Source organism: Phalacrocorax aristotelis, chromosome 1, assembly GCF_949628215.1.
Source record: "Phalacrocorax aristotelis chromosome 1, bGulAri2.1, whole genome shotgun sequence".
Taxonomy (NCBI): domain Eukaryota; kingdom Metazoa; phylum Chordata; class Aves; order Suliformes; family Phalacrocoracidae; genus Phalacrocorax; species Phalacrocorax aristotelis.
In genome coordinates this window covers 205,757,752-205,770,157 of record NC_134276.1, presented here as the reverse complement: position 1 = coordinate 205,770,157, position 12,406 = coordinate 205,757,752, and the positions used below count along the sequence as shown (strand labels likewise).

Sequence of the window (12,406 nt, the reverse complement as noted above, 5' to 3'; positions counted from 1 at the left end):
CAGTTTTCAGAAGAACTCAATACATAGCAGCTCAGTGAGAACAAATAAGAAGTGACATGTTTGAAACCAGCCCTTCTCCACATATATATTTGTATCCCCAGAACAACATTTGCAGCACAAGACCCTTTTCTCAGTTGTGATACTATCGTGATCCTATCTTGTGGAGTTGTTCAATGCAGCGTAATAAATTGTTTTGCCTCCTTCAGAAAACATGTGAAACATATCACACGACAGGATTGTAGGATTACTCATTGATTGATAAAATGTATGCTTTAAATTAAAGAATTGAAATCAAGGATATGACGAGAGTATGTAGTTAAGATAGTAGTTCTAAACACAATACAGAAAATTAGTGGTGTAATGACAGAGATGCACTTACTAACCTGTTGCAGGAAATATAAAACATCAAGAAAAAATTTGTACATCATCTTTTCTTACATTTCATATATTTATCTATGTAGTTCTAATCTACCATCTGGCTTAGTTTCTGCAACATCCAATTCTTCTGTACAGCTGAGCAGATATATACCGTATAATAAAAAAGAAATAATCTTCAGTTTATTTCATATTTATTTCCTATTCCTATTTATTTCTAAGCTGTGATCATAAAAGCACTCCATGTTCTAGACTCTACCTTTTCTGCAAGCAATTAAGTCGTTTCACTTGCAGCTGATCGATAATGCACAAAACTGGTTCAGATCGTTTGAATCATGCACAGAACAATGCCTGTACAAAAGACATGAAAAACGGTCATTGTAACGTGCTTCAGCAGTACTGCTATTTAATATGTAGTCCCATAGATCAAAACCATTTGTCTGTAGCAGAGTTCAGCATACTGAAATGATAGGATACTTTTCAGTGCTGTTCATTATGCAGTGTGCTAGATTGTGCATTTCTTATCCCCAACAAAATTGTGTGGAATATAAGGGACATGCTCAGGCCCATTGGGGTTCCATAACGGTTTCACTCTCTAACCACACACACCTAAGTCACATACAGCATCCTACTGTGAAAATGATCATTTTCCCCAACTGAACCCAGTTTTTAATCAAAACCAAATTTTTTCCAGCCACATAAATAGAAGAACACAATTTGAAAACCCTGTCCTAGAAGCAAAAAGGAAGCTACAGCAGCATAACATGCCCAACGCAGAACTTGGAACAAAGCCTATGCAGGCCCAAGGTTTCCGAGGTACAGTACCATGTCAGCTATCCTAGTTAAGAAGAAAGATCCTGCTCTCCTGTTTATGTGACAATGATTTTGCCATAGTCTGATTAAAAAAGTAGTGTTGCCAATTCTCACAATGTTATCACCTATCTCCTAGAATTTTTCTTCCCTAAATGTCCGAGCTCCCAGAACTGCAGGATTCATGAGCCAGCTAAAATACTCTAACCTTCAGAGGCACAGAGAAAAGACAGAAAAGTGGACCCTAGTGTTCCCTAAAGGTGGAGAAACAGAAAGCACAATAAGAAACCCAAAGTAATTTTCTAAATAAAATCAAATTCTGTTCTTGGGAATGTATGACTCTCTTGAGCACCCGAGGTTGGCAACACTGAAATAATTAATTGTACTTTCTCTAAATTACTGGTAATTGATGTTTGGTATGTTTCTAAGCTAGCTCATCTAGTAAGCATCAATTAAGTTAAAAGCCTCAAGCACTGTGTTACAGGAGTTTACCAGAATACAGCCTCTTGGTAACGTAAAAATTAATGTGCTTAAAATGAGCTGTATAAGCAGCAAACAGTATTGGTAGAGACGAATAAATTTTAATGTAAGCTTATAGCCAGAGAATGAGGCTTGTTCTCCTTTGTAACAGTAGAAAGCTCCTCATCAACCTTACCTAGACCCAAACTCGCCCACCTGCGCCCCGCTCCCAAGAGGTCCCACAGCGTGAATGACCTGTCCCAGTGCTGGCGCGACCCCGCCGGGACGCGCAGGCTGCACGGTATGTCCTGCGCTGCCGCCCAGCCCCGCTGCTGTGGGTGTAGCGAGAGCAGTTGAAGTCACAACCTTTGCACCTTCCTCCCACCCTTTCTCACCAAGCGCAGCATGGGAGAGAGACACGGGGAGCCCCTGCCACCCACACTGAGCACCAAGGCATGCGGAGAGGGCATGCGAAGGTTGCGCAGCGGTTACGTGTGTCACTTGTTGACTGCCAAAACCTCACGTGTTTGGAAAGAAAAGCGCACCTAATATTTAGCACTGTTTGGTAACAAATGGAATGAGATATTCAGGGGACATTTTCCTCATTGTGGGTGGGAGGGAAATTCTGGAGAATGTATTACTTTGTAGACAAATCTGAATTTATAGATTAGGAAAGAGGTTTTTAAATTACCTCACAGATCATTTTTATTCTTGCAATCTTTTTAGCTACACGATACCTACTTCTAAATGTATTTCTAATATGAAAAAACATTTGTAACTCCCCACTTATGGCTGATCTGCCACAGATAAGAAATACATTTTAAGCTTTGTATTAAGAACTCACAAATAATTTTTTCCTGGAATGCCTGCACTCTTTATTTCCTTGATTTTCATACACTGTCACATGCTGTCAGACAACATTGTTATCTGCTGTCCCTGCTGTGTTGTGACTAGATCATAACTTCTGTCTTTCTCGTTTGTGTTGACTGATGTAGAAAAACCACTCTTCACCCGTGATGCTTCACAGCTGAAGGGGTCTTTCCTCAGCACAACTCTTAAGAAAAGCAACATGGGTTTTGGATTTACCATCATTGGTGGGGATGAGCCGGATGAGTTTCTCCAGGTGAAGAGTGTAATTCCTGATGGGCCTGCAGCACAAGATGGGAAAATGGAAACAGGTAATTAAGGTGGTTCCTCTGTTCTTTTAAAGGAAAGGTAGATATAGATTTCTGAGTCTTGCTTTCTCTGTGAATGCATACGTTTTTCCATACTACTTTCTGTGTTAATGTGTAATATGTTAATATGTCTGCTCTATAAGATAAACCTCTCAGATAAAACTTTCCTCTAATTTTTCTTTCTAATAATGACAAGTAGTTAATTTTTTCTAATTTCACAATATTTTAAGGGAGAAAAGATCTCTGAATTCTTTTACATAAAAATGGGATGTGATGTTCTTTGGTATATAGGTTACTTACTGAAGGTGAGTGTGTACACAGAAAGAGACAGGCAGAGAGAACAGAGACTACTACGTGCAAATTTATTTCTTTAGAAAGGATGGGTTTGCAAAATAATCAAAGTCGAGTCTTATCCAACATTGTTCTCATTAGAACCATCAAAAAAAGAGTTTTCAGTGTGGCATATGGACACGTAGGCATCCATGGCCTACTAATACAGAATCTGTGAAAACTAAGTAAGTAAAAGAAACTTCCTCTGAAGAGATTTAAAGTTGCTTTTAAGATCTGGACCACCACTGGAAATATTTTCATGTCCACAGATTGATAAACATTACAAACCGCTGTCTTAAAGGTTTGGAGGGTCACATCAAATCTATATACGGATTAAACATTTTTGGAGGAAGATGAACTCAGTTTCCAAAACATCTGTCATCTCCTGTAGGAGAAGACAATCAGAAAATAATAGAATAATTTCATTTGGAAGGGACCTCCAGTCAACAACCTCCTGCTCAAAGCAGTGCTGACTTCATGGTTGGATCAGGTTGCTCAGGGCTTCATCCATGGGACTTGAGGAAATATTATAGGACAGAGATCCCACAGCCTCTACAGGCTCCTGTCCCAATACTTAGCACTCTCATGGTGAAGATTTTTGTTCTTTAGATCCAACAGGGATTTCCACTGGTGCAACTGATGACCAGTGACTGTAGTCCAGTGTTTTCGTAGCCCTGTCGCTGTGCACCATCTCTCCCCAGCAGTCCTTGTTCCTCAGATACTAGTCAAGCTGCACATTGGTCCTGGGACATGTGCATAATTTTTGCTTTCACTTCTCACCAATGCTTTATAGAGATGCTAGTTTGGGATTTATGTGGCCCCCGCAGAAAATCAAGAGGCCAGATTCACTGTGAAGATAAGAGAATTTCCTACCTGTGACAGATCACTGTGGATGGACCACAGCAACAGAGTATGGTCCTTTTAGTGTGTTACAGTACAGGAGGCAGACACATAAACACACAGAGGCACCAATAATGTGGGTGGAACACTCTCAAGTGTTTCTTTGTTGTAGCAAAGAAATTATCTGGACTATCATATGTCAGAATAAATCACCCTGAACCCTAGTTTATTCTGTAGGACTCTCCAGGACTTTGCAAGTAGGAAGTGCAAAGGATGTGAAAAGCATTATTTTTAAAACACCACAATTTGCCTTAAATCTTATATTACAGCTGGTATGATGTTTCTGATGCCAAATGGATAAACAGATGATTTATATAAAGAAGTAAAATGTAAGAAAAAAAGTAGAATTAGATTGTTGGTATTGATTTTATTAAAAAATAGTCTAACAGCTTTTTAATTCTCAATTCTTGTTGCCATTTTAACTTAATGCAATTTGACTCCCAAAGGAAAAATTAAATTAGCTGATTAAGTGAACAAAGGATACAACAGACTTCCTGAAGTTCAAGAGATTTTAGTAACATGAACTTCATTTTTCCTAGTATTTTCATATTACCTGATACACTGTGTGAGAGATTTTCCTTGTTTGTCATCATTTAGTATTCTCAGATCCAACACTCAAATGTAGTTACTTGCTAATCTATCTAAAGTGTGGGCTGGTTATTGGGGAACTTCTTAATATAGAGCTCTTTTCCCTGGAAAAGAGAGTATTCTTGCAACTTAAGTGTTTATGTTGAAATTGAATATGGTGTCATAATACTATTGATGGCAGTTATTGTAGTCATGGATTGTGATGGGAACATATGGGAAAAATGTGCTTTAAAATACAGAGAAATAGCATTGATTTTTTTTTTCCAAGGTAATTAATTCAACTATATTAAGAATGCAAGACAGAAATGTACATTCAAATATATAATAACTCTATAGTTATGTGAGCCTGATATGTACAAAATTACATCTCAGAATAAATTCTGGCCTCAAATGTCTTCGTTTTTGAGAAGAGTGACAGAGTTCTGATGTAAAGTAATTGGAGAATCTCAGGCTAACGATTGTGGCATCTAACATGGTTTCTATGAACATTTGAAGTGATTTCTAAATCTGATAATGGTAAAATGAAAAAAAGATATTTAAGGTCAGAATATTTATAACAGCACTGTTCAGCTATGTGCTTGCGTTTCCTGATATCGAGTCCTTTTCACACTTGCTGATGTAGGTTTTCTCTCCCTATGCAGCTATTTTACAGTCTAAACAACTGGAGATATGAAAACCTCCCAAGTTCCATCAATAGCATTTCGTTCGTAAAGCTGTTAAAATCTTATGTTTTAAAACTATTTGAAATTACATACGTACCTTTTGTTTGTTAGGTAGACATCATTGTATGAGCTTTTGAAATAGATTTTTATTCTTTTGAGATTAACTGCATGGTGTTCTGCAATTTATGTGTCCTCCATCTATGATCACAGTCATAGGAGGCTTTGATAAATGATCAAAATATCATATTGTGGCAGTAGGGTATCATAGTAGAAAGCCTGAGGACATTGGCACTATGATCTGTGAAGCAACCTGGGTGTAAGGGATAACGACAGGTGCTGGTGCTCCCAGCTGCAATAAACTCTGGAGGCTTTCCCTTGCAACGCTGATTTATTTATTTTTTTTGTTGGCCAAGTGGTAAACAAAATCCTGGTGTTTTAGACCTGCGTCAGATAAGGGGAAAAAGGAAGAAAAGGCACCATCTCCTTCATCTTACCTGATCTCAGCCACAGTCTGAAGACACCAATGCTGTACTTTATCCTAACTGTTGAAGAAGTAAGCTTATAGAAAACTAATATTGGAACTTTGGTTTACTTCTCCACCCAAAACTTAATTTAGGGGTCAGATACAGGTGCTATTCAAAAAGAAGGGTGAATCTAGGTAAGATGTTATTGTCACCCTTTTATCATTATTACAACACAATGATTTCACCTGCAGGTTTCAAAATGAAACAATTTTGGACTTCTTCCCTTGGAACATGGAAGCAGCTGCCTGACAGTGGCTTGGCATTGCTGTGATGCTGTGAAACAATTAAAGCAGTGAGGCAAACTGAGTGCACTGAGATGCAACAAGAAATATCTGAGGTCTTGGTGATCTAACAACACCACTCAGAGCCCACTGCTGGGCACTAAGAAGTAGCTATAATTGTCCCAGACCCACAACAAACCTCACAAGCAGACTTAGAGGAACCACGTCTCAGTGGATGAATCAAAACCAGCCAAAATTACATTCCTGATCTCATTTGCCAGATGTTTCAGGATTCCTAAGGGTTATTATGCCCTCATGTAAATCTAGCATCTGTGAGCTAATGGCTGTTAATAATACTGTGAATGCCTTTCTAGGACATGTTTTAGCATTTGGAGCTCAATCAAGCTGCTGGATATGAACATTACACTCTACAGCATCTCTGTCTACCTCAAGACAGCCTAAGAGCTGATACCACATTCTTTCTTGAGAGGTTACATTGCTTTGTTTTGTCTGAAGCCTCACGCTGCCAGCAGAAAACTGTCTGAACTGAAGAGGCCCCTGTATCGCATTAAAATGCTGAGTGAACGTCACTGGTAAAAGACTGCATCTACATGAAAAGATTTTTATACAGTGAGTGATTTTGGATGACTGCTGTTCTCAGGCAAAGATTTAGGCCTGCGGCTGCGTCAGATAAAAGCTCAAACTGCAAAGGCAAAGACTTACCCGCAATTCTCAAGGTTATTCAATGGACTAGATAAACTAAAACGCTCCCACATAATCAAGCTCAGGAAAGATTCTCAGTCTGTACATTTCAGTTCCAGTTCCTTTGGTGAAAGTTTCCACGAAACAGCTCAAAGACATGGTGCACAGGTGATTAATTGAGTCTGTTGATGACCCTTCTGACTGTTTAATAGCTATGGTCATTGCAGGTTGAACTTTCCAGAAACATATATACATTTGTAATGAATTGTCATAGTTCAACAGTGAATCAAGAAATGGGAAACATGCTCTTTCATTTCATCAGTGAAGCATACATTTGGCCAGCTCCAAGATGCTAAATCACCTGTAAACAATGCAGACATCGGGTTTTTTAGATACTATTCTCTCAGGAATGGTAGCTTCACTATATTGGTTAATCTATTCTAGAGATAAAAATTCATAAATGTAAGATAAGGTTCAGCTAACAAATATAGAAGTCTACAAGACAGATGTCTACACCTATCATATGAATAGATATCTACCACTTCTAGATTACTGTATTAGGATGAAGCCTAGAGTCTAGAGACCTAACTCTAGAGATCAGTCCCACATCTAACACTCAGAATTTCTACTGCACCTGAGAGATCTCCAAAGGGAGTGAGCCAGCTGTTAGAAATACTGGAAGGAGTGACCCGTAACCTTGCTGCTATCCATGGGCCTACCATCAAAACCCGTAACAATCTTCTATACATGATTACTTTTTCAAGAAGTTGAGGTTACTTTAAATGTAAGAAAATCAGAGAGACTGCACACTTGATCTACAAAATCATAAATGTTATTCGCTTGAACAAGAACAAAATTAAAGCCATTATCAGGTGGCTGACCCTACAATGTCACTAAGCTTAGGGAATCGTTATCTAGTCATTATTCATGCATATTTTTGCATAGCAAGGCTAATTTCTCACAAGGTCTGTAAAAAGTAGAGTACTCAAGACAGAAGGAATTGAGGACATCTGCAAAAGGATGCATTTTTACAAGTTCAAAGAGATCCTTAGTTCTGTTCCCTGTTTGTCCATCGTCAGTTCAAATGAACAAACCACTGTCTCACCTAATGTCAGATTAGATGAGATGCAGGCTGTCCAGTTCCAGCAACACTAGAAACAATCAAACAGCTCAAGTGTCTCTCACATGCAATCAATCAAGATTCATCTGACAATATTCCCTTTTACAATATTCCCCCACCATGGTAGCTGACTGTTTACCGAGGTTGTCACCTCAGGAAGTTCACTGACCAGGAGGTCCGTGAGAAACTGATCACACACATATGTAGGACTTCATTTCCACAATACCAGAAGATGGCTGAAATTTTGTTAACTCACCTCACTGACACCCTATCACTACTTTATCTGGTGGCACCAGGAAGACTGGCCTCCCAAAATGAAGGCATTGCATCAGGAACATGGGATATTGGGCTACATGTTGGACTGCTGAGGAAAGAGTATCTTTACATTATCCTTATGCATCTCCAGGCTAAAAGACTCTTAATATATGCCAAGACCTCACCAAATGTCAGTCTTGCAGCTGCAAGCTTATGCCACATGACAGGTCTGTAAGAATGGAGCAGCATACTTAAAAACAGCTTGTGTTACCAATGTCCCTTGATACCCTTGCTTTGTTTGGAAGCTATGAAGTTTCATCTGAACCAGCAGTGGTCTTTTGTCTCCCCATTTCAGCTTAGCTAAAACCGAAGACCTCTCTCTCTTCAGATGTTGCTATTAATCCCATGGAGTTAAGAGAAGGAAAATTAACTGTTTGGAAACTAACTAACAGCAGTAACACAAAGTATTTCAGGCATCAAGGAGAACAAGAATTTCTCCTACCCATGTTAGGCCAGTCAGTATGGATTTGTGTAACGTTTACTGCCTGTTTTCCTACTCCCTCCAGCACAGGCAGACAAGGAAACAGTGCAAAACACAGCAGAAACAGTGTATTTGCATCATGTGCAACCAAAATCATTGCATTCTCTGTTCAGCCACAACACCTAACAGTTTCTTTCACCAGTGACACTGGTTACATTTTCCCTTTTGTGAGCCAAAACAGGAGTAACCATTTGGTAAAACCTCAACCCAAATTTCTAAAACCAGCCTTCTTTCATTTCACAATTTAATTTGGCTTTCCAAGGAGAGGAGGTTGAGAGGAACTGCAATGTGAATGCTGTGGTCTTTACACCCTACATGAGGATGGAGTTAATGGATGGCCCGCTAGTTCATAGCTGAAACAAATGGACATCTAGAGGCTGCCCTTCTCTTTTTTTTTCCTTTGTGCGGTACACAGCATCCCTCTTCTTTCAACCCACTTTATATTTCTCACCATAAAAGCTTGAGTATGTCATGTAACTAATGCCAAAACTGTTCAAGAGGTGTGTGGGTAAAACTAACCCTGACTTTTGAGAATCTTCCCAAGGTAGACTGACGCAGTGTTGCTAGTCCTCACAATTTTATCCTGAATCTCTATGTAACCAGAATTATTTAAAGCGCAACTCTTAATTTTATTTTTTTTAAAGGTGCCTAATGTGAATCTTGGCTTAAATTTTACAAGATAAAAGTTTCTATTCCCCTAGTTGTAGAGGAAAGCTGTGAACTCTGACCACATTATACTTCAGAGGTGTCAAACGGAAAGCAAATTAAAAAATGCCAATTTTACTGTTTATTTGATATCTTTATACTGTTTATTTGACATGAACTTAGTGTGTAAATAGATAAAAAAGAAGATAGCACTTAGTTTCCTATAAATTTTTAGTATTTGTGCTATTTTTTCTAACATTAATTTTCCTTTTTGTTTTGTTTTATTTTTATTGCTTTCATATAAGATGAATTACTACAGTGGTCACAATAATATCTGTAAATTGCTTCTTACTTTAACCAAAGACTTGGGGAAAGTGTCCACTTCTGTGAAAAAGTTACTGAATTCTAATCTTCATGAGGTTCCTATTTTAGTGTTTGCTTCAAAATTTTATTCTTTTGGTACTCAGTAGATTGTTAGGTACTCATTGAATGATAACGAGGACAGAGACGAGCCTAGACTAAAAAATTTCTATCCATATTTTGTATACCACACACTGTTACTGTCGACATCCAAGATCTTTGTGTGCATGTTGTCAGATTTCTTTGGCTGGCTGGTGTATATTCAATAGCATTGTGTTCTCCCCGGAGGTGCAGAAAATCCATATGTCACTATCTGTTCTGCCCAATATGGAGTTAGAGCTTGAGTCCATGTTGCCTATGTATCAAGCTACTGAGCATTCATTAAGCACCGCATATGAATCTTGCCTATTAAAACCATTCCACTTTGCATAAATATTCCTCGAGGTGTGAGAGCTATTGATTCTTTTTAGCCCTGCCATTTGGCTATTCCCTTGAAGTCTTCAATTAATATTGCTTATACAAACTGTAAGAGCAATTACAGCAGAGCATCTAACTTGGATTTCAAAATGCTTCTGAAAATAGACAGTATATTCTTTATATCAGAGGAATAATTAGGAAAAAATCTTAGGCATGTCTTGTCTTCACCTCACATACTGTCTTGCTTCATGGGATGATTCTGTTTCTGCATTCCTAGTACAAATGAGGCTCAGTGGTCTCTGACTCCATATCTTGGGTATTAGCCCTAAAGTTTGCCGTAACTTAGAAATCTTGGGAATTTTCTGTCTCAAGCTTTAGGCTTAGTACCTTAATTTGAGGTGGTTCAAAGCATCACATTAAGGAACATAAGACCCAAGTACGGTGCCAACAGGGAGGAAAAGGTTGCCTCGAGTGCAGAACTAAGTCTATCAATGTTTGGGGCGCAATTCAGTTGCATAAACATACGTGTCCAGTGCCATTAAAAGTGCCAGAGATCCCACCAAGCCTCCTCCTGCCCTTCAGGCAGCAGTCTCCTGTAAGTCCTGTGTCATACCTGCAAGTTCCATATGAACATCTCAAAATGCCAAAGGCTGTCATAAATGACATTAGACACCTACTTAAACAACCACATTCCTCCTTCAATGCCTTAAGAGTGTGTTAATAGACTCCTTTGTTTTTTCTTATCGTCTATTACAGCAAGCAGTGATTGATTCATTACTGTAATAATAACCCTCTTCTGACAATTTTAAGGATATTTGTTTCCCCTAGCCTAATTCAAAGCTCACAGTTACAGTTTCATGAACACTTAAAAGAAACAGCAAAAACCCTTTTAAACTTGATAGGCTTCATCTTCTCTCATTTAAACATTTAAACGGCAACAGTATAGGAAGTCTGATGGTTGAGTTCAGCCATGTACTGGGGATTATAAATTCATTTTTATCTCCAGCACTTATAATATTTTGGTGTAGATATTACTGGTGCCCATAAAACATATACTGATATTAGGACTGAATAATGTATGTAACTTGTTTTCTTTCCTATAGTGACTCTTCAAAAGACTAATTTTTTTCAAGTCCACAAAATACACATAAATGCAGCAGGAATCTGAGAAGAACAGCAATCTTTTATTTTGCTTTGATAAAATCCATATTTATGCACAGGAGACAAATCGTAGTATGCATAGTTATGGCACTTACTTCATTTTGAAATAAATTCACATTTTTTGGCACTATATTTTGATCTATGTTTATCAGTCCTAAGAATGACTATATGTGCTTGCTACTGAAACAATAAAATACTGGACCTGTAAATAGGTGAAGTTCTGGGTTATGTAAGTGTGCCGCATAGTCTTCTGCAGGAGAGAATAAATAAGCAGATCTGTTTATATATAATAAGTTAATGTTAATGGCTAAGCCATTAAAGCAGCTCTTCCAGCACTGACTAAATAGAAAGTTGAACATGTTTGATTACAGATGGCTAAGGTCTGAATATGTCCAGCCATGCCAGATTCCACATGTACAACACTGACTGTCTTTTTATCAAACTGTTTTACCTTTGACCAGATTTTCACTGCAGTTATGGTTTTTTTCAACCCAGAAACCAAAGGTGAAGCAATTTGATGGGAAGAGAGGGCACAATACAGATACGATCTATGATAATGTAAACAATCCTGTCTTTTATGGACAAATGTAACACAAACCATATATACAAGACGTGCACGCTCTGTTTAACCTAAGCCACCAGTCTAGGTCTCTGTAACAAGAGCAAACAGAGATCTTCTGGCGCTCAAAGGTGCCGTATCTTTAGCAGAGGATGAGATCATACAGAAATAATGTGATAAAGTAAAATATAAAAGAGTAAAGGTGAAAAAGCAGAGAGAGTATTTGGAACACGAACTATTCAAGTACATGCAGCCTCACTTTCCTATTAATTCAAGGTCTGGCTCCATGGAAAACATGGCTACAAAGGCCAAAAGCACAGACAAGGATACTAAAACTATGTCATACATACTGCAGCATGCAAAATACAAAGGCAGAAGAAATGTTAAATTATTTTTTCTGTCTACTATCACATACTAAGACACTTTTATCCCATTTTGCTCTTCATATTGTCATATACCAAACCAGTGTGCATGACAAGTCTCAGAAGCCCATAAATTCATTCTTCAATCTGAACTGCATCATATGAAATCTGTAGATTGTGCTATTAGGGTATTTGACATAGGCCAGGAGATGATAAATATATTGTCATAATCTTCAAATT

General features: G+C 38.2%; 1 protein-coding gene across 6 annotated transcripts in view; it reads left to right on the top strand.

The window, feature by feature from the left end:
• Positions 1-12,406, top strand: part of MAGI2 (membrane associated guanylate kinase, WW and PDZ domain containing 2) — a 762,823-nt gene that overhangs the window by 610,339 nt on the left and 140,078 nt on the right. For 3 of the 6 annotated variants that reach the window (XM_075081471.1, XM_075081468.1, XM_075081467.1), the window contains exons 8-10: positions 1,070-1,191; positions 1,817-1,945; positions 2,640-2,822. In XM_075081471.1, the coding sequence (XP_074937572.1) occupies positions 1,070-1,191; positions 1,817-1,945; positions 2,640-2,822 (434 nt within the window). The remainder of the gene's footprint in view (positions 1-1,069; positions 1,192-1,816; positions 1,946-2,639; positions 2,823-12,406) is intronic. The other 3 variants (XM_075081469.1, XM_075081472.1, XM_075081470.1) reach the window with 1 other exon arrangement.